Source organism: Mercenaria mercenaria, chromosome 15 (genome assembly GCF_021730395.1).
Source record: "Mercenaria mercenaria strain notata chromosome 15, MADL_Memer_1, whole genome shotgun sequence".
In the NCBI taxonomy this organism is placed as follows: Eukaryota; Metazoa; Mollusca; class Bivalvia; order Venerida; family Veneridae; genus Mercenaria; species Mercenaria mercenaria.
This window is the reverse complement of record NC_069375.1, coordinates 12,333,871-12,350,683: the sequence shown is the minus strand read 5'-3', so window position 1 is coordinate 12,350,683 and position 16,813 is coordinate 12,333,871. Positions and strand designations below refer to the sequence as shown.

The window sequence follows — 16,813 nt, the reverse complement described above, 5'->3', positions numbered from 1 at the left end:
AAAAATGTAAATAGAACTGAATGCTATTGTAAAATTGTATAAAAGCAGAATCTTTGTTACAGTGGGGAACTCTGTACATGTAGTTCAGTGTAAATATTTACCTAAATCCTGTGAGTTAAGTGTTTCGATTCCTATAGAATACTTAGTCACTATTTCAAAACTAGTAATCAGTATCAGATATTCATAACAGTTGTTGAATTTGCAATAAATGGTTTATATATCTATCGATCATAGTTGTATTTTTATTTCTCTCTAGTGGTAAGGAGGTTCAGCTCCAGATAAAATACAGCGTTGATATTTAATCTTAAAGGTTGATATCAAATCATACAGTTTAATATTAAAAGAGTAAGGCATATTATTCAACTCGATACTTTTTCTGTATACTTTATGTACAGCTAGATTTATTCCATTAAAAATAGACATTTCTTAGAATTCCATGGCTCTTATTGTTTACGTACTAAATAACGTATAAGTTTTCGTTTTAACAAGTGCAAGAATCCCTCCCGGACATTAGCCCAATGGCGCAGTATTATAAAATACACATGAATGACTTTTACGGTAATATCAAACTTAATGAAAAACCTATTGCGATTCAAAATTCATATAAATGAAATTTAAGAGTCCCACGGCACGTAATAACAGACTTGCGTGAAATGCCACTGACTAGATCAGAAGTGTGCAATCGATCAGCGCCTTTTGAGTATCACTAGGTCCCAGTTCAGTTGGGTAATAAATGTATCGAACTATTTTAGAGCAAACTAGTCATTTATATTGTAGCTTTGTCTTATTTTCTTTGTACATGTACATGTATGTACGTTGTAAGATAAAATTATCGCGTCGTTAAAGGACAATTCAATATACATGTAGTTCCAATGTTAGTAATTCTAGTCGGAGGGTTGGAATTTGCGAACCCCAGTTCATTCAAACTGATCACACTTCCGCTCCTTAAAAGGTACAAAAGTTCACCAGCTGTAACTTTAAACTGAGAAGAATGACGTCATCCTCTTTTTCCAAATTGTCATTTGTTAACAACTAAGGTTTACACTTTGAAGTTGATATATATAATCCTAACATACCTACTATCTACATACAATAGACTGAGGACACAGAATACATCACAGACATGTGGAGACTGTAATTCTAGAAAGCATGTTATTTTGAACTCTCTATAGAAAGGCATGCATTACAGTAGCATTTTTTATCGACGACTGTGTCTATAAGTATCGAAATTTCCATTCTCATCCATCAGCAGTTCACCATAGTCCCAAGAGGATCTATCTGTAAACCATTGTAGACCTCCGGTACGCAAGAATGCAGAACTTTTGAATTGGTACCGTTTTAGCTGATACATTGTGACTATAACATAAAGATCTACTACTTATTGTCTGTTCTTAATCTGCGTTTCTTCTGGGCGTCTTACGCTCCTGGCAGTTTTTCTTTACACAGTTTACATAATGATACAGATTACACAATGTTTTCATCAATATATACTACATAGAACACAAACCCGCCCGCTTAGCTCAGTAGGTAGAGCGTCGGTCTACGGATCGAGGGGTCGTGAGTTCGATCCTCGGGCGGGGCGTATGTTCTCCGTGACGATTTGATAAACGACATTGTGTCTGAAATCATTCGTCCTCCACCTCTGATTCAGGTGGGGAAGTTGGAAGTTACTTGCGGAGAACAGGTTTGTACTGGTACAGAATCTAGGAACACTGGTTAGGTTAACTGCCCGCCGTTACATGACTGAAATACTGTTGAAAAACGGCGTTAAGCCCAAAACAAACAAAAACATAGAACACAATTAGGATTTTAAATTCTAACATTATTACCAGCAATGAAGGTACGTACTCAGTTTAAAGAAAGTAATCGTGCCTATTTACACAAAGGCTGATGTCCATCTGTCGAAGCTGCAATCAAGTGCTCGTTCGCAGCTAAATTCACTGACCAGGACAATATGAATTTCTTGTCAGACCTTCCTTACCCAAATATTTTCTTGGGAAACATAGTTAATATCAGTGAAACCTTTTCCGACTACCTCGGGTAGAATATTTGTTTTTGCAGTTTTTAACTCAGGTGGTGCCTTGATCAATCAAGTGGAACTATTTGAACAATTATACTCTAAGAAATTGTTGGATTTCAATCATTTTGGTATCGTCTGAGGAAAACCGTCAGCATTTTACTTACTGTTTATATGTATTACGTACAATCTCCCCTAGTATTCCTGCGACTGTGGCAGAACTGATTTGATTCACCGCTAAATTGTCCGGATTAGATCTAATTTTGCGGGAACAAATTAGATGCTGGTCTGTCTGTACATCGACAAAATCTTTCAACAAAATATGAGTCTATATTGCTCAAAGTTTAGTCCGTATTTATCACATTGATTTTATATTTCATATGTACATGGGTTTTGAACTTCAGATGGAAACGGATTTTGGAATTTATATTAGATGTACATGGATTCCAATCTGATTATAATCATTTTCTAAAAATGCGAATGCCATTTGTTTTTAATCCCCCGCCGTGGCGGAGGGATTATAGGAATGGTCTGCGTCCGTCCTTCCGTCCTTCCGTCCGTAACAAAATCGTGTCCGGTCCATATCTCCTAAACCCCTTGAAGGATTTTCATGAAATTTGGGTCAAATAATCACCTCATCAAGACGATGTGCAGAACCTATGAGACAGCCTTGTCGGGTCAAGGTCAAGGTCACAACTCAAGGTCAAAGGTTTGAGCCTGCCATTTTGTGTCCGCTCTATATCTCCTAAACCCCTTGAAGGAATTTTATAAAACTTGGGTCAAATGATCACCTTATCAAGACGATGTGCAGAAATCATGAGTCAGCCATGCCGGCTCAAGGTCAAGGTCACAAATCAAGGTCAAAGGTTTGAGCCTTCCATTTTATGTCCGCTCTATATCTCTTAAACCCCTTGAAGGAATTTTATAAAACTTGGGTCAAATGATCGCCTCATCAAGACAATGTGCAGAGCTTATGAGTCAGCCATGTCGGCTCAAGGTCAAGGTCACAACTGAAGGTCAAAGATTTGAGCCTTCCATTTCGTGTCCGCTCTATATCTCTTAAATCCCTTGAAGGAACTTTATAAAACTTGGGTCAAATGATCGCCTCATCAAGACAATGTGCAGAACCCATGAGTCAGTCATGCCGGCTCAAGGTCAAGGTCTCAACTTAGGGTCAAAGGTTTGAACCTTCCATTTTGTGTCCGCTCTATATCTCCTTAAACCCCTTGAAGGATTTTCATCAAACTTGGGTCAAACGATCACCTCATCAAGGCGATGCGCAGAGCTTATGAGTCAGCCATGTCGGCTCAAGTTCAAGGTCACAACTGAAGGTCAAAGATTTGAGCCTTCCATTTCGTGTCCGCTCTATATCTCCTAAACCCCTTGAAGGAATTTTATAAAACTTGGGTTAAATGATTACCTCATCAGAACGATGTGCAGAAATTATGAGTCAACCATACCAGCTCAAGGTCAAGGTCACAACTAAGGGTCGAAGGTTTGAGCCTTCCATTTGGTGTCCACTCTGTATCTCCTTAACCCTTGAAGGATTTTCATCAAACTTGGGTCAAATGATCACCTCATCAAGAACTCATGAGTCAGTCATGTCAACTCAAGGTCAAGGTCACAGCTGAAGGTCAAAGGTTTCAGCTCTGTATCTCCTAAACCCCTTGAAGGATTTTTATGAAACTTTGGTCAAATGATCACCTTATCAAGACGTTGTGCAGAATTCATGAGTCAGCCATGTCAGTTCAAGGTCAAGGTCACAGCTAAAATCAAAGGTTTTACCCTTTCACTATCAATAGCAGTGGCGGGGGATTTAGCTGTCTTTCAGACTGCCTTGTAAATTACTATTATGGGTCTAATACCTTAAGTCTAAAAATAAACAGACAATTAAAAGTCTTGATACCTGCTCACAGTAAAGATATTATATTACATGATTTAAATCGAATCATTTACATCAGTGAAATATTTTCCTTATTTAGACTACAAATTGCAAGAAGTAAATCTTATTGCTATTATTCCTTAATATCTTATTTGAATTTGAAAAGACGAACATGGCAGAGTAAATCCGATGAAATAACGGAATATTCTCTTGTATTGACTAATTCTGTAGATGAAAATCAGAAATACTGTTTTCTGCCAATCCTTGATTTTTATGTGTGTGCTTTTTTATTTTACGTAAGCAATTTGATCTGCATTTTGAAAGCGTATTTCTTCAAGCCTAAAGTTAATTGCAGACTCTTTGGAAAAGTCTGGATATTTCTATTACTGTAAACGACATGAATAAAATATGACCTCTTTTCTCAGAAGGAAATGAATTTTCCAGTATTGCGCGATTGGGTCTTCAAGGAAACAGTATTAATCAGCAGCCCAAAAAGAAGGCAGGCTAGAATTACTGTCAGTGCTTAGGATGATAACGATGTGCCATGAATCAGCATTCAGTCAATGAATTATTCATACCCTTTCTCCAGCCCACATAGTATGGTATTTTTTTGTTGATGCATCGACTGATCTATCCGGATACAGTATGCTGTATAGCGAAATCTAGACAAGAGATGGGAATAATATCGCACTTAATTGCAACTTACTTGACTAATTTGTTATCGTATAGATTTTCAATAATTCAATATTGACGTGATTAGCTATTGTTTGCTAGATAGTTGGACACTAAATACGATATGCAATATTTCGTGATTGTGTGAAGTACACTCTGTAAAGCGTTGCCAGGATAGATAATCGCCTGTGATCCTAGAGATATAATCGCCTGTGATCCTAGAGATATAAAAACATTTTCCTTCCCGAAAATCGGTGATTTTCTTTCTTTAGTTTTTAAGCAATCATTTCAACTTCGCAGAGTTAATCTCGCGTCCTAATGCTTAAAGTCTCATTTTTTGCTAGATTAATTCATCAATTAAGCAAAATCAATGAGTGTGTTAATTAATCTAACAAAGAAACAAACAGATGGTTTCCGTGCAATTAAACGATCCTTTAATTGAGTGTTTTGTGAAAGAATGAGAATAAAAAGGCTCAGCTTTCCAAAAGGCTTTCGATACATACATATTTATATGTTATTAGATTTGCACGAGTTTTGCGCGACTTTAAAAGCGCAGTAATGTTCAGCGAAAGAACGAGTGCATATTTCTCGATGCAAATCTAATCATCATCGTTTTATTATATACGAATCCTTTTTTTAAAAGTTATTATATAAATTGTATAGATTTGTTCTTTTGCCAAAGTAAAATTGAAAATATCGTCATTAAAGAACTTTTAGTCGCGACGACAAACAGAGCAGACGTAACAAGTGACGTCACGCGCCCGATATGAATTTTGAACGTTAGTACGGAGAAATGACGTTTCAGGTTCCAGTGTAACTTAACGGATTTAATGTAAAAATATGTTACCAAATGGATTATTCACCCATAATTCAACGTAGTAAGTCTGTTCGCAATTTTTATGGTATAAGACTGGGATCCATTGAATCTGTCTTTCGTATACCTGTCAGATATTTGCTTGAAAGATCTAAGCGCCTGCCAGTCATAATCGTTAACTATTGTTCGGGAGTAAGAAGTTGAAACAGATATATAAATGCAATAGAAAGAGAACACATTTTTGGACGAAGATTCGTCAAAGCGTTCGTACGGATTTAAGGTTTAAGCAAACGTCATATGTGTGTGGATGCTGACAGGTTGCTTACAATGAATATACTAGTGCATGCATATCTTTGATCAAGCATGCCAGAACTTACATTTCTTCTGAGTCTAGTTCTATTTCATTTTAAAACATGTCTGACTTAGATATTTTGGATGGGGAGTTCAAAGAGTTGGAAAACAATCTTGTCGGTCAGGTATCCTAAAGTTTTCATTCGCTACAGGGAAATTCCATTCAAAGAATAGGGCGTTTTAATGACTAGTTTTTGTTTGAAATTCTGCTTGTAAAGTGACCGTTTTAGAAATGTTTCTTACGATAATCTTTTTGCTGTTCCAATAAATGTTCCTCTTTTCTTTTATTTATTATCCTTTCTTTCATTTCTCAAACAATTCATCTAAACGATTATACAAAGACATAAAGTACAAACAATACTTTCCATGCATCTACATATATCTGGTATAATGTAATATAATAAGACCGGATATTGAATCTTGTCAATAACAAAACGTCCTGCTGTCCCGATACATTGGTGACAAAGGTGGTAGAAGCATCGGGAGCGTAACATTTCACGCGCCATGATTCTAATATTGCGTGTTCAAGCAATATATTGGACAAAACGACATAAATTATGGAATACAATAAGTAAATAATGGACAGATATCATGACGCGAAAAACCGCACTAATTGAACTGTTCTAGCCGATCAATATTTCCAATTATGACAGATTTGAAGCGTTTCCCCCACTACACTCGTCTGACAAAGCAGCATTTCAGTTCGGATACACAGTAATGTTAGTGTCACGATACGGACATGTTACTAAACTAGCGTTAAACACGATATTAACTTCTGCTCTCCTTTAAGGTGTTACATGTAGGAGTATCCCAGCTCTTCACGGCATGGAATGCACTTTATGGAATCTGTTTTAAACACGTGCATGCATGATTTTGGCATAAGATATTGTTTAGTGAACACGTTTTGGAGTATTTCCTTATGGTAAGATACGGACTACTTTTTGCCGAATGATATGCAAATTGATCGTCTGAATGGCTCTGATTTATACTTTTCATTAGAAATTTAAATATATTTACATACAGCATTATGTATAATTAACCAGAACTCGAGAAAACGTAAAACAATTTTACGAGTGTTGGCACGCGAAAGTATTATACATACATTAAACCTTTAGTGTTATCAAAATATAACTAAATGTCCAATATGTATAACAAATAACCACTTTGTCTTATATTTTTCATGATCGATCGTTTTTTGTTTCTTTTTTTTTTTAGTATATATGAGCGGATTATAATTTAACACGGACGAACAGATGCTGTCCAATATCATGAATATGCATAAATAATTAGTTAATTTCTGGTCAGCCAGTATGATATACATGTTCTACTAGCAACAAATGGGATTGTCAAATATATTTAATATCAGCTTCTTGACATTGAATACACTTTACGTAACAGGTATACTTCTTGGTCAAAGACACAATAATATGTTCATTTTAAGCCAACATAAAGACCCAAGACAATTATGAGATGCTTTTGAGTGTCTTGTACCAACCTAAGATACAGTACTGGTTATTCCCAGGAAAGAGATCGGTGCTCTACATCCGGCACGTTAAAGAAACCAGGTTGTTTTGGTAGGTTTGTCTGTATTTATGTAAGGAACGTATGTTTATTATGAAAAGAGTGTAATATAAATTTGTTATTAGAATCTAGGTTATATATAATGTTATCAGTTTATGTGAAATGCATGTATGGCCAGTTCTGTTGTAACAAGATTTTAAATTGTATCTGTAATTGCACGACTTTGCTGCAGACGTTGAGAAGATTTCTTTCACACGAGATTTCCGGGAAAAAGTCTTCAAATATATATATGACCTTTTGCATAATTGTTAGTGTATTGATTTGCCGTTGATAATTACGTCTGCCGTGAATGCGGTGTTTTATGCCAGTGGCATTCATTTATCTGATATAGCTTCCAAAAGTTCTACTCGAATATCGTCTGCTTCTGGTTGTTGTGGTCGTGGTGATGGTGTTTTCTGTGTTTGAACTGGTATCGTTTCCAAAATAGGAACACTAATATCGTCTGCTTTTGGATTATTTTTTTGTGCTCGAGTTCCATGTGCACTTGGTATTAATTATATACGGTCAGAAACGGACCTCATCGTTACACCCAAATATGAATTTGACCATACCTAACAAGAAACAATGGGATTTGAAAATATCACATGGCATAAGCGTACTATAAAAATGGTTTGGCGATCCGACCCTTTTCTTCTTTATTTCTGCGCCTGTTCTCAGGACATAAAAGATAAAATCACGTTATAAGTCGGTTCTTCCATCTGTTCGCATTTCAAAAATACGTGCCATTTTGCAATCTTACTTTGGCATTTCTTTAACGCATTGAACATCAGATTCTTATTTTTGATTGGTCCATCCAAGAGGGCAAGGTCTGAAGTATATTCATATTATGTAAATTTTTTGCGTAGAATATTGCTGTATGTCTGGTTACCATAAAGTATACTTGGGTTGTATTTTTTCATCTTTTAACTCCTACGGGAGAATGAGAGGCAGACCAAATCAATAAATTATAAAGCACACAATTAGTTTGCTCGGTTTCACTTCATTCTTTAGCTACAGTGAAAATATAACACACTGTATGTAAGGTTTTTTAACTTACAGTTTCAAACTAGGCTTTTACTAAGTCTTCGCGAAGAGGACACACGATGCAATGGAGTGTATGTCTTGCATCTCGAGTTTCTGATTATTAGTCCCCTACTGGTTGAAAACCAGTTTTGGGGATTATAGGAATGCTCTTTTCCGTCATTCCGTCTTTCCGTCATTCCGTCATTCTGTCATTCCGTCATTCCGTCCGTCCGCAATTTCGTGTCCGGTCCATAACTCTGTCATCCATGAAGGGATTTTAATATTACTTGGCACAAATGTTCCCCATGATGAGACGACGTGTCATGCGCAAAACCCAGACCCCTAGCTCAAAGGTCAAGGCCACAATAGGAGGTCAAAGGTCAACAGGGCTTTTTTCCTGTCCGGTCCACAACTCTCCCATCCTTGAAGGGATTTTAGTATTACTTGGCACAAATGTTCCCCATGATGAGATGATGTGTCGTGCGCAAATCCCGGACCCCTAGCTCAAAGGTCAAGGTCACAATTGGAGGTCAAAGGTCAACAGGGCTTTTTTCCTGTCCGGTCCATAACTCTCCCATCCATGAAGAGATTTTAATATTACTTGGCACAAATGTTCCCCATGAGGAGACGACGTGTCATGCGCAAAACCTGGACCCCTAGCTTAAAGGTCAAGGTCACAATTGGAGGTCAAAGGTCAACAAGGTTTTTTTCCTGTCCGGTCCATAACTCTCCCATCTATGAAGGGATTTTAATATTACTTGGCACAAATGTACCTCATAATAAGACGATATGTCATGCACAACTTTCAGACCCCTAGCTCAAAGGTCAAGGTCACACTTAGCAGTCAAATGTTAACATAGCATGAACAGGGTCTGTTTCGTGTCCGGTCCATAACTCTGACATTCATTAAGGGATTTTAATATTACTTAGCACAAGTGTTCCCCATGATGAGACGACGTGTCATGTGCAAATCCCGGACCCCTAGCTCAAAGGTCAAGGTCACAATTGGGGGTCAAAGGTCAACAGAGTTTTTTTCCTGTCCTGTCCATAACTCTGCCATCCATGAAGGGATTTTAATATTACTTGGCACAAATGTTTCCGATGATGAGACAACATGTCATGCGCAACACCCAGTACCCTAGCTTAAAGGTCAAGGTCACACTTTGAGATCAAAGGTCAAGAGGATTTTTTTCCTGTCCGGTCTATAACTTTGTCATGCAAAGCAGGATTTAGATATCAGTTGGCACAAATATTCCCCTGGATGAGACAACATGTCATGCGCAAGAACCAGGTCCCTAGGTCTAAGGTCAAGGTCATATTTAGAAGTCAAAGGTCAAATTCAAGAATGACTTTGTATGGAACATTTCTTCTTCATGCATGGAGGGATTTTGATGTAGCTTGGACCAAATGTTCACCACCATGAGGCACCCTTGTTTTTAGAATTACATCCCTTTGTTGTTACTATAAATAGATTTTATTGTAACTTTTTTATTACTGGCAGTAGAGAAAAATCGAGACCACTTTTCTGTGGTACAGCATGCATGTTACATCCAATTTTTAGGTGTATTTTGACCTATCTCTACCTGGTAAAGAGTTTCTTGTGGACTTATATTATTAACTTTTTTTTTTTTTTTTTTTTTATTAAAGATTAATTTCCCTTTGTTGTTACTATAAATAACTTACATGATAACATTTTTATAATCAGCCAAAAAAATTCAATATGAAAACAACTGTGGGTTTTTATATATGCACATTTTAATCCAAGTGTGTTGTTATAATGTTATAACATATTGTATATGTAGTACAATATTGTTTATACATCATTGACAGATATCAGTTCATTATGTTATACTGCAGTAGAAAAAATTAGGTGCCTTCCAGTAGGGGACTTTGTATTGCATGGCAATACTTCATTCACTTGTTTTCTTTGTTTTGTAAAACGTCATTCCTATGTTAAAATCATTATACTGTATTATGTAGAATGCGGTCATGAATAATGTACCAAATTGTATTGTAACTTGTGCTTTTCACGTGCATTTTAAAGAACGGAGTAAAAACTATCGCCACAATGTAGCTACTACTAATACAAATGTAATTTTCTTTCGTTACAGAATGGCATCTTTCACTGGAATGAATAGAGAAGATATGACGGGACCCGTGGATGGAACCCTGGGTCAGGCCACCAGTCGGGCTGCACATCTTAGTCTTCCGGGATTCGGGGGTTCAAATACCCGGTCCTTGTTTATATTCAGCGAAGAAAATTTTATACGGAAGTATGCGAAGATCATCATTGAGTGGGGATATCCTTTTTCTGTGTTTATTTCCACAAATGAAAATGGATTTAAATTTTTGAAAACTTTTTTCAAAAATAGTACTCGAACTGAATTTCATTTGCACGTGGAATATATATCCAGCATGTAGTTTGCGCGTGTATTTGTCTACACGTTGTTTGTGATTGTGTTTCACTTTCCACGGATTATATTTTGTTTCTAATTCGGTTTCTGTCGGAATATGTAAAATTTGGATAACTGTTTACAGAGAGGTAAGATCAAAATATAAGTAGTGCAAGTTAGTGATGCAAAACATATGTAGCAAGTTAGTTTAGTATTGATAGTTAGCTTAGACATTAAACCATGTAAGCAATGTTGAATTGCTAGGCTAAAAAAAAATAATCGGAGAAACATCTCACTTTGCTCCCTCCCTAGGGAGTAATGCTGCAGAATACGTATTTCAATATATAGTAAATTGCATTTCAGAGCTCCACATGCTGACATTCAGTAATAATCCTATACATTGAAAGATGATAAAACTGAAAAGAAGAAAAAGTAGGCTCATATGCACATTTGCTTATGAAATTACTCAAATCTCATGCTGAGCTGGTTGACACTCTACAAATGAGTTCATTCACCAATAAACTCTCTCCATTCTGACCAAAATGTCAATATACATCCTATAATAACATATCGCAGTCAGTGAAATATTAATGTTCATAACATCGCCATACCAATGCTTCCACATGTTTTTAGTAAGGCCTCAGAAAATCGGCAAATGCTAAAAGGTGATAACAATATAGACCATAGGCATTAGTGTTAAGCCGTGACTTCAAATCACATTCCCTTCAGAGTGGTTCGACCTCACTCGGCTTGAATTTCAGTGAGGAAGTCACCTCCTGACTACGAAGTCGGTGTTTAACGAGTCCGCTCATGTGAAATAATGCAAGGAAGGGGCACCGTGGGCTTCCTTTCACCTCAAAGCTGGAAAATCGCCATAAGACCTTAATTGTGTCTGTTGCTACTCAACCCAACAAAAATAAAAAAATAAATTTTCCTCTCTACAAATTCATCGCTTGCAGCTAATGAATGTTATGTCTGTAGTGCAAAAACTCAGGCATGTTCCATTAATCTAACTTGTGTGGATGGCCCAGATCGAAAGACGTCTTAAACTTAAGTTGCTAAATATCGGTTGCAATATCATTCCTATATTTTTCATTCTTCTGAGCTTGAAACTTTTATATTATTGAAATCCCCACCTGACTACGGAAAGGTTGTTTAAGGTGCCGCTACATGTTGAAATAATGCACGGAGGGGCACTGGGGTCTTCCTTCACATCAAGCTGGAAAGTCGCATATGACCTTAATTGTGTCTGTGCGACGTCAATCCCAACAAAAATAAAAAAATAAATATTTCTCTCAAATTCATCGGCTTGCAGCTAATGTAATGTGTTTAGTCTTTTAGTGCTAAAACTCCATGGGCTGTTTCATGAATCTAACTTGTGCTGGACCCAGATCGAAAGACGTTCCTTAGAGACTTAAGTTGCTTAAAATTCGAGTTGCAATATCTTCTTTTATTATTTTTTCATTCTTCTGAAGCTCTGCAGAACTTTTATAATTATTGAAACTACCTTCAAGCAACGTATCATGACAATAACGAAAGTGAAGGAAATATTGAACATTGTATATTTCCAGATCTTAATCTATAATGTTTGACTAAAGTTTTGATGAATACTTGCTCAATATAGAATTGTAAGGAGACCTCCTGAGCTTTTAGGACAACAACATTATAGATGCTTGCCTTGAATACATAACATGAAGTTAAGTTTTTGTACAGCATTTAGTCATAACCTGGTATGCAAGATCACGACGTTTGCTTTGAGAAGGAGCCAGAACTTTTAACAACATCAAATACAATTCCAATTTTCTATGTCATCTAGGAGTGGAAAATGTCATTCTTTTGTGGATAAAACTGCAGTAAAAGAGGCAGTGGTAAATGGAATAATTTTGCGGCAGCACGCATATAAACCTCCTAAAATTTGATAGGCGTAAATTCTCTATCGATATTATTTGAACACAGAACGCAAATAACAATAAAAAGTCTGAAATTACTATGGTAAAAGTGTCGATGAGAAAAGCAATATTCCCTAGCTAGTACACATTCCCGACATTTATAGCATGCGAATAATATTAAATGGTATTAAATATCATACTGGGAATGCTGTCTGGAAAATATTTGCCAATATTCTATCATATCTGTTTGAATGTTATTCATAATCATTTTATAATTTCATACAGTATTATCATAAATATTGACTGTATTTGAATAAAGTCGAGGGACGGCTCCACGATTTGAACATATTAAGCAAATAAATCCAAAATGATGCAGAGGCTTATACGCGAATACAGTAGAAAGAAAATTCCGTGCAAGTGTCGCCCTTCATTTTACATTTTCAAACTCATTGAATGGGTGGCTCTCCAAGTAAAATTTCTCATTCATCTCATTCATGCTTCATACGAAATACGTCAGACTAGAGCCGAATTTACACATCATACATTTAAGGTATGATATTTTATGTTTGGTTGCCAGAACTTAAACAGAACTAGATTTTCTAATATTCCAGAAATTTTACTACGGAGTAGATGTGGTATTACCTAAACATATTAAATGTAAATAAACAAACAAATTGCAGCATTTCACGAACCAAAAATAATTCTGTGTATAAATATTTGGCTTCTTTGGACCTCTTGCCCTTTGTATTCAGTATCATTTTGGAATAAGCTGCCGTTACTGTTTGGCACAGTAAAAAGTCATCACGAATACGACCGGTTTAATACACACTGTTTATTCTGATTGAGCGATCAGTGTTTTACAAAATCGCTTCATGTGTATGTGCATGCGTACGTGCTACTAAGAAGGGCCCATACGGATATTTCGGAATCACACTGGCTGACTGTAACTCAACATTTTCTTTTTCGGTATAAGCAGCTGTTTTCATCAGTGAAATCGTTTTTGTCCCATTCGTTAGTTATGTTGCATTTGTAATAGGCCAGCATATCGGCAGTTATGCTGTTGAGGTTAGATTGATGCCGTGCAGTAGCTCTGTGGCGGAAATCACATTGCACATGCACACTACGATGAAGAAAGTCGATGAAAGTCGAAACTTCTATGATGAATAAAGTCAAAACTACGTAACTACATAACTCCGATGGTAAAAACATGAAACTCAAAGCACGATGTTGAAAGTCGAAATAATGATGATAAAAGCCGAAAGCTAGATGGTGAAATCGAATTTACGATCTTTATGTCGCGATCTCGGGATTTCATGTCTTCGTCATATTTTTTGTATTTTCACCATTGTGTTTTCATCATCATGGTTTCGACTTTCAACTTTCATTATCGCATTTTGTGTTTTTAACTGTCTATATCGTGGTCTCGACTGTCATCATCGTGAATTCGAGCATCGTGGTTTAGGAAAAAAAACGAATAACGCAGTTGTGCACAAACGGGACGCTACATAGATTTTAACGTGAATAATTTTATCTTATTGAGTAAACGGGATAAAAGATTAATAGTTCTTTACTGACTGCTATGTTATATTTTTCCAACATTCGCATCCAGTAAGTACTCGTTTTACTTTACACAAACAGCCACCATGAGTACAAATTCCCTCTTGTATTGTTCCAAACATGCGACTCTATCAATCAATAACAACAGCAACATCACGCCACTTTCATGCAAAATTTTCTAGTGCGCCAGCAGTTTGTTTTTGTACAAACGGTTTATCCAGAAAGAATTAAAACATTTTACCTAGTTAAAACTGTAAATAAAATCGCGTTTCAGAGAGCTGAAAAGGAACCTTTATTCGCGAGCGGAGTTTTATATGCATAAACAGGTTCAAATATAAGGCAAAACACTTACTTCGGGTACAAAATTAGTGGTGCTTAGGGTGACCTTTGTTCCAATGTGATCTTTAGCGCTGATTTGACAATATTTACGATGCGAATGTACAGTCTGTCAACAAGACTGACTTTTTGGACTTGACCTTCAGTAACATGCACGGTGAAAAGATTTCTCAGACCTTTGTGTAGCAGCTATAATGCGACTAATGTCCCTTATTGTTACATGTCACTCGCCGGGTTTTTTCTGCCGATATTCTTCGAAATGCTGAATTTTAAGATCTGTATTGGGAAAGGTTTTATAGCTCGCAATATCAAATCTCGTACGTGCATCATTCCCAAATTACAAGTATCTTCGCATTTAAGCAGGTTAGTCCTCTGTGGAGAAGAAGTGTATGACATACAATGTACAAAATACGAGGGTTGTCCCAGAAAATCGCGAACTTTTTTATTATTTCGAAAATAAGCGGCGTATGAAATAATTATTTTAACAGATTGTATTTCAATGTATACTCGTTTATAATTGAACACCTCTCATATTATTTGAGTATTCTTTAAATAATGGACGGCAGTCAGTGCTAGTCGGCGCACGCGCAGCTTTCCTCCTACAAAAAGAAGCGGCTTCCGTCTAAACTCATGTAACTTACCCGATATACATCCGATAGGATTAAAATTCATATCGTCGTTAATGGCAACGTGTGGCACGTAATTATGTGCGTTTCAAGTCTTTGACATCACTTGCTTTAAAATGGTAATATAATGTTGAAAGTAACGGTCGCACGCTTTTTCAAAAATAGCGACGTCAGGTAAGTTCGCAGCGCAGAAAGTATTAATAAAATATTGTGCATGACTCTTTAGCGAACAAAACGGAAAGTAGAAAATTCAAGAAGTCAGGCAAATGTTAGCAGGACACTTGTCTTAACGTGGCACAAACGTTTTAAGGAAGGTTTGGCGAGTGATTCAAAGAGAGGGCGACATAACACTTTTAATACTTTCTGCGCCGCGAATTTATCTAATGTCCTCATTTCTGAAAGTGCGTGCGACCGTAACTTTAAAAATGACATCACTATTTGAACATAAGTGACACCAAAGACTAGAAATGCAAGATAATTACGCGCCACACGTTTCCATTAACGAGAGTATATATTTTAATCATGTGAGATGTATATCGGGTAAGTTACATGATTTTAAACTTTGAGGAAGCCGCTTCTTTTTGTAGGAGAAAGACTAGGTGTGCGCCGACTAGCACTGACTGCTGTCCATTATTTAAAAAATACTCGAATAATATGACATATATTTAATTTTAAACTCTATAGACCTGTAGAGTATACATTAAAATAACACCAGTTGAAATAATTATTTGATGCGTCGCTTATTTTCTGGGACAACCCTCGTATATCCTCTATAATAATAAAGCGATATTTATGTCATGGTAAATGTCTTACCCTTACCCTGCTAAATCAGTTTTATCATGAACTTGTCCATCTTTCAGTTTGAACAGTACCATTAGCTGTTAAAAGGGGTGCTTACCAAAACGATACTGACTGAATGGTGAACAGTGCAGATCATGATCAGACTGCACGGATGTGCAGGCTGATCATGATCTACACTGGTCGCAAATACAGAATCTATTATCATTGTGTTCAACATAATAAGGGTTAAACACGATCAATACATGAAGTAATATTAGCTGCCTTTTCCCCGAGAGAAAATAGTTCGACGGACAATGTTTTCATGAATTTTTTATCCATAATGTCAAACAACTGTTGTGTAGCAACATCAAGTAACTGTTCAAGCGAATAAACAATCTAATAACTCTACTGTCAATTAGTAGCAATTCAGTGTTTTATGGAAATAATTCCTGTAGATTCCTTTTCATTAACATCATTATACAACTGACCTTCCTGGGCCAATTTTGTAACAATATAGGCCAAATATATCACAGAATTAACGGCAGCAACCAATTAAGGGAAAAGGATTTCAGTATTGTATATGGTCAAAGTACTGCCGTATTGATTAGCGCGCGCAAAAACAAATTAGTGGCAAATCCGATATTAATGTTGTAAATTGACTGTATACTGTTTTATTTTTCAATTATTCAACAATGGACAAAACGTTACATAAATTGTGAATATCATATTATTTGGACTGAGACATTACCAAACTCAGCTGAGTCAATATGAAAAAAACAAGGGAAGTCCTTTGTTTTATCTGTTTAATTAAAGGAGCTAGTTTCCAGGTTAATGTCATTTTCTAGAATTTACATATTTATTCCATTTTTCTCCCGTGTTCAAATTGATGCCATTGTTCATTTACTCTACTCGA

General features: G+C 36.4%; 1 protein-coding gene across 15 annotated transcripts in view; it reads left to right on the top strand.

Moving 5' to 3' along the window:
• The window catches only part of LOC123546888 (voltage-dependent calcium channel type A subunit alpha-1-like), a 363,448-nt gene that overhangs the window by 238,492 nt on the left and 108,143 nt on the right, over positions 1–16,813 (top strand). For all 15 annotated transcript variants that reach the window (XM_053524572.1, XM_053524565.1, XM_053524561.1 and 12 more), the window contains one exon: positions 10,431–10,619. In XM_053524572.1, coding sequence (XP_053380547.1) covers positions 10,431–10,619 — 189 coding nt within the window. The remainder of the gene's footprint in view (positions 1–10,430; positions 10,620–16,813) is intronic.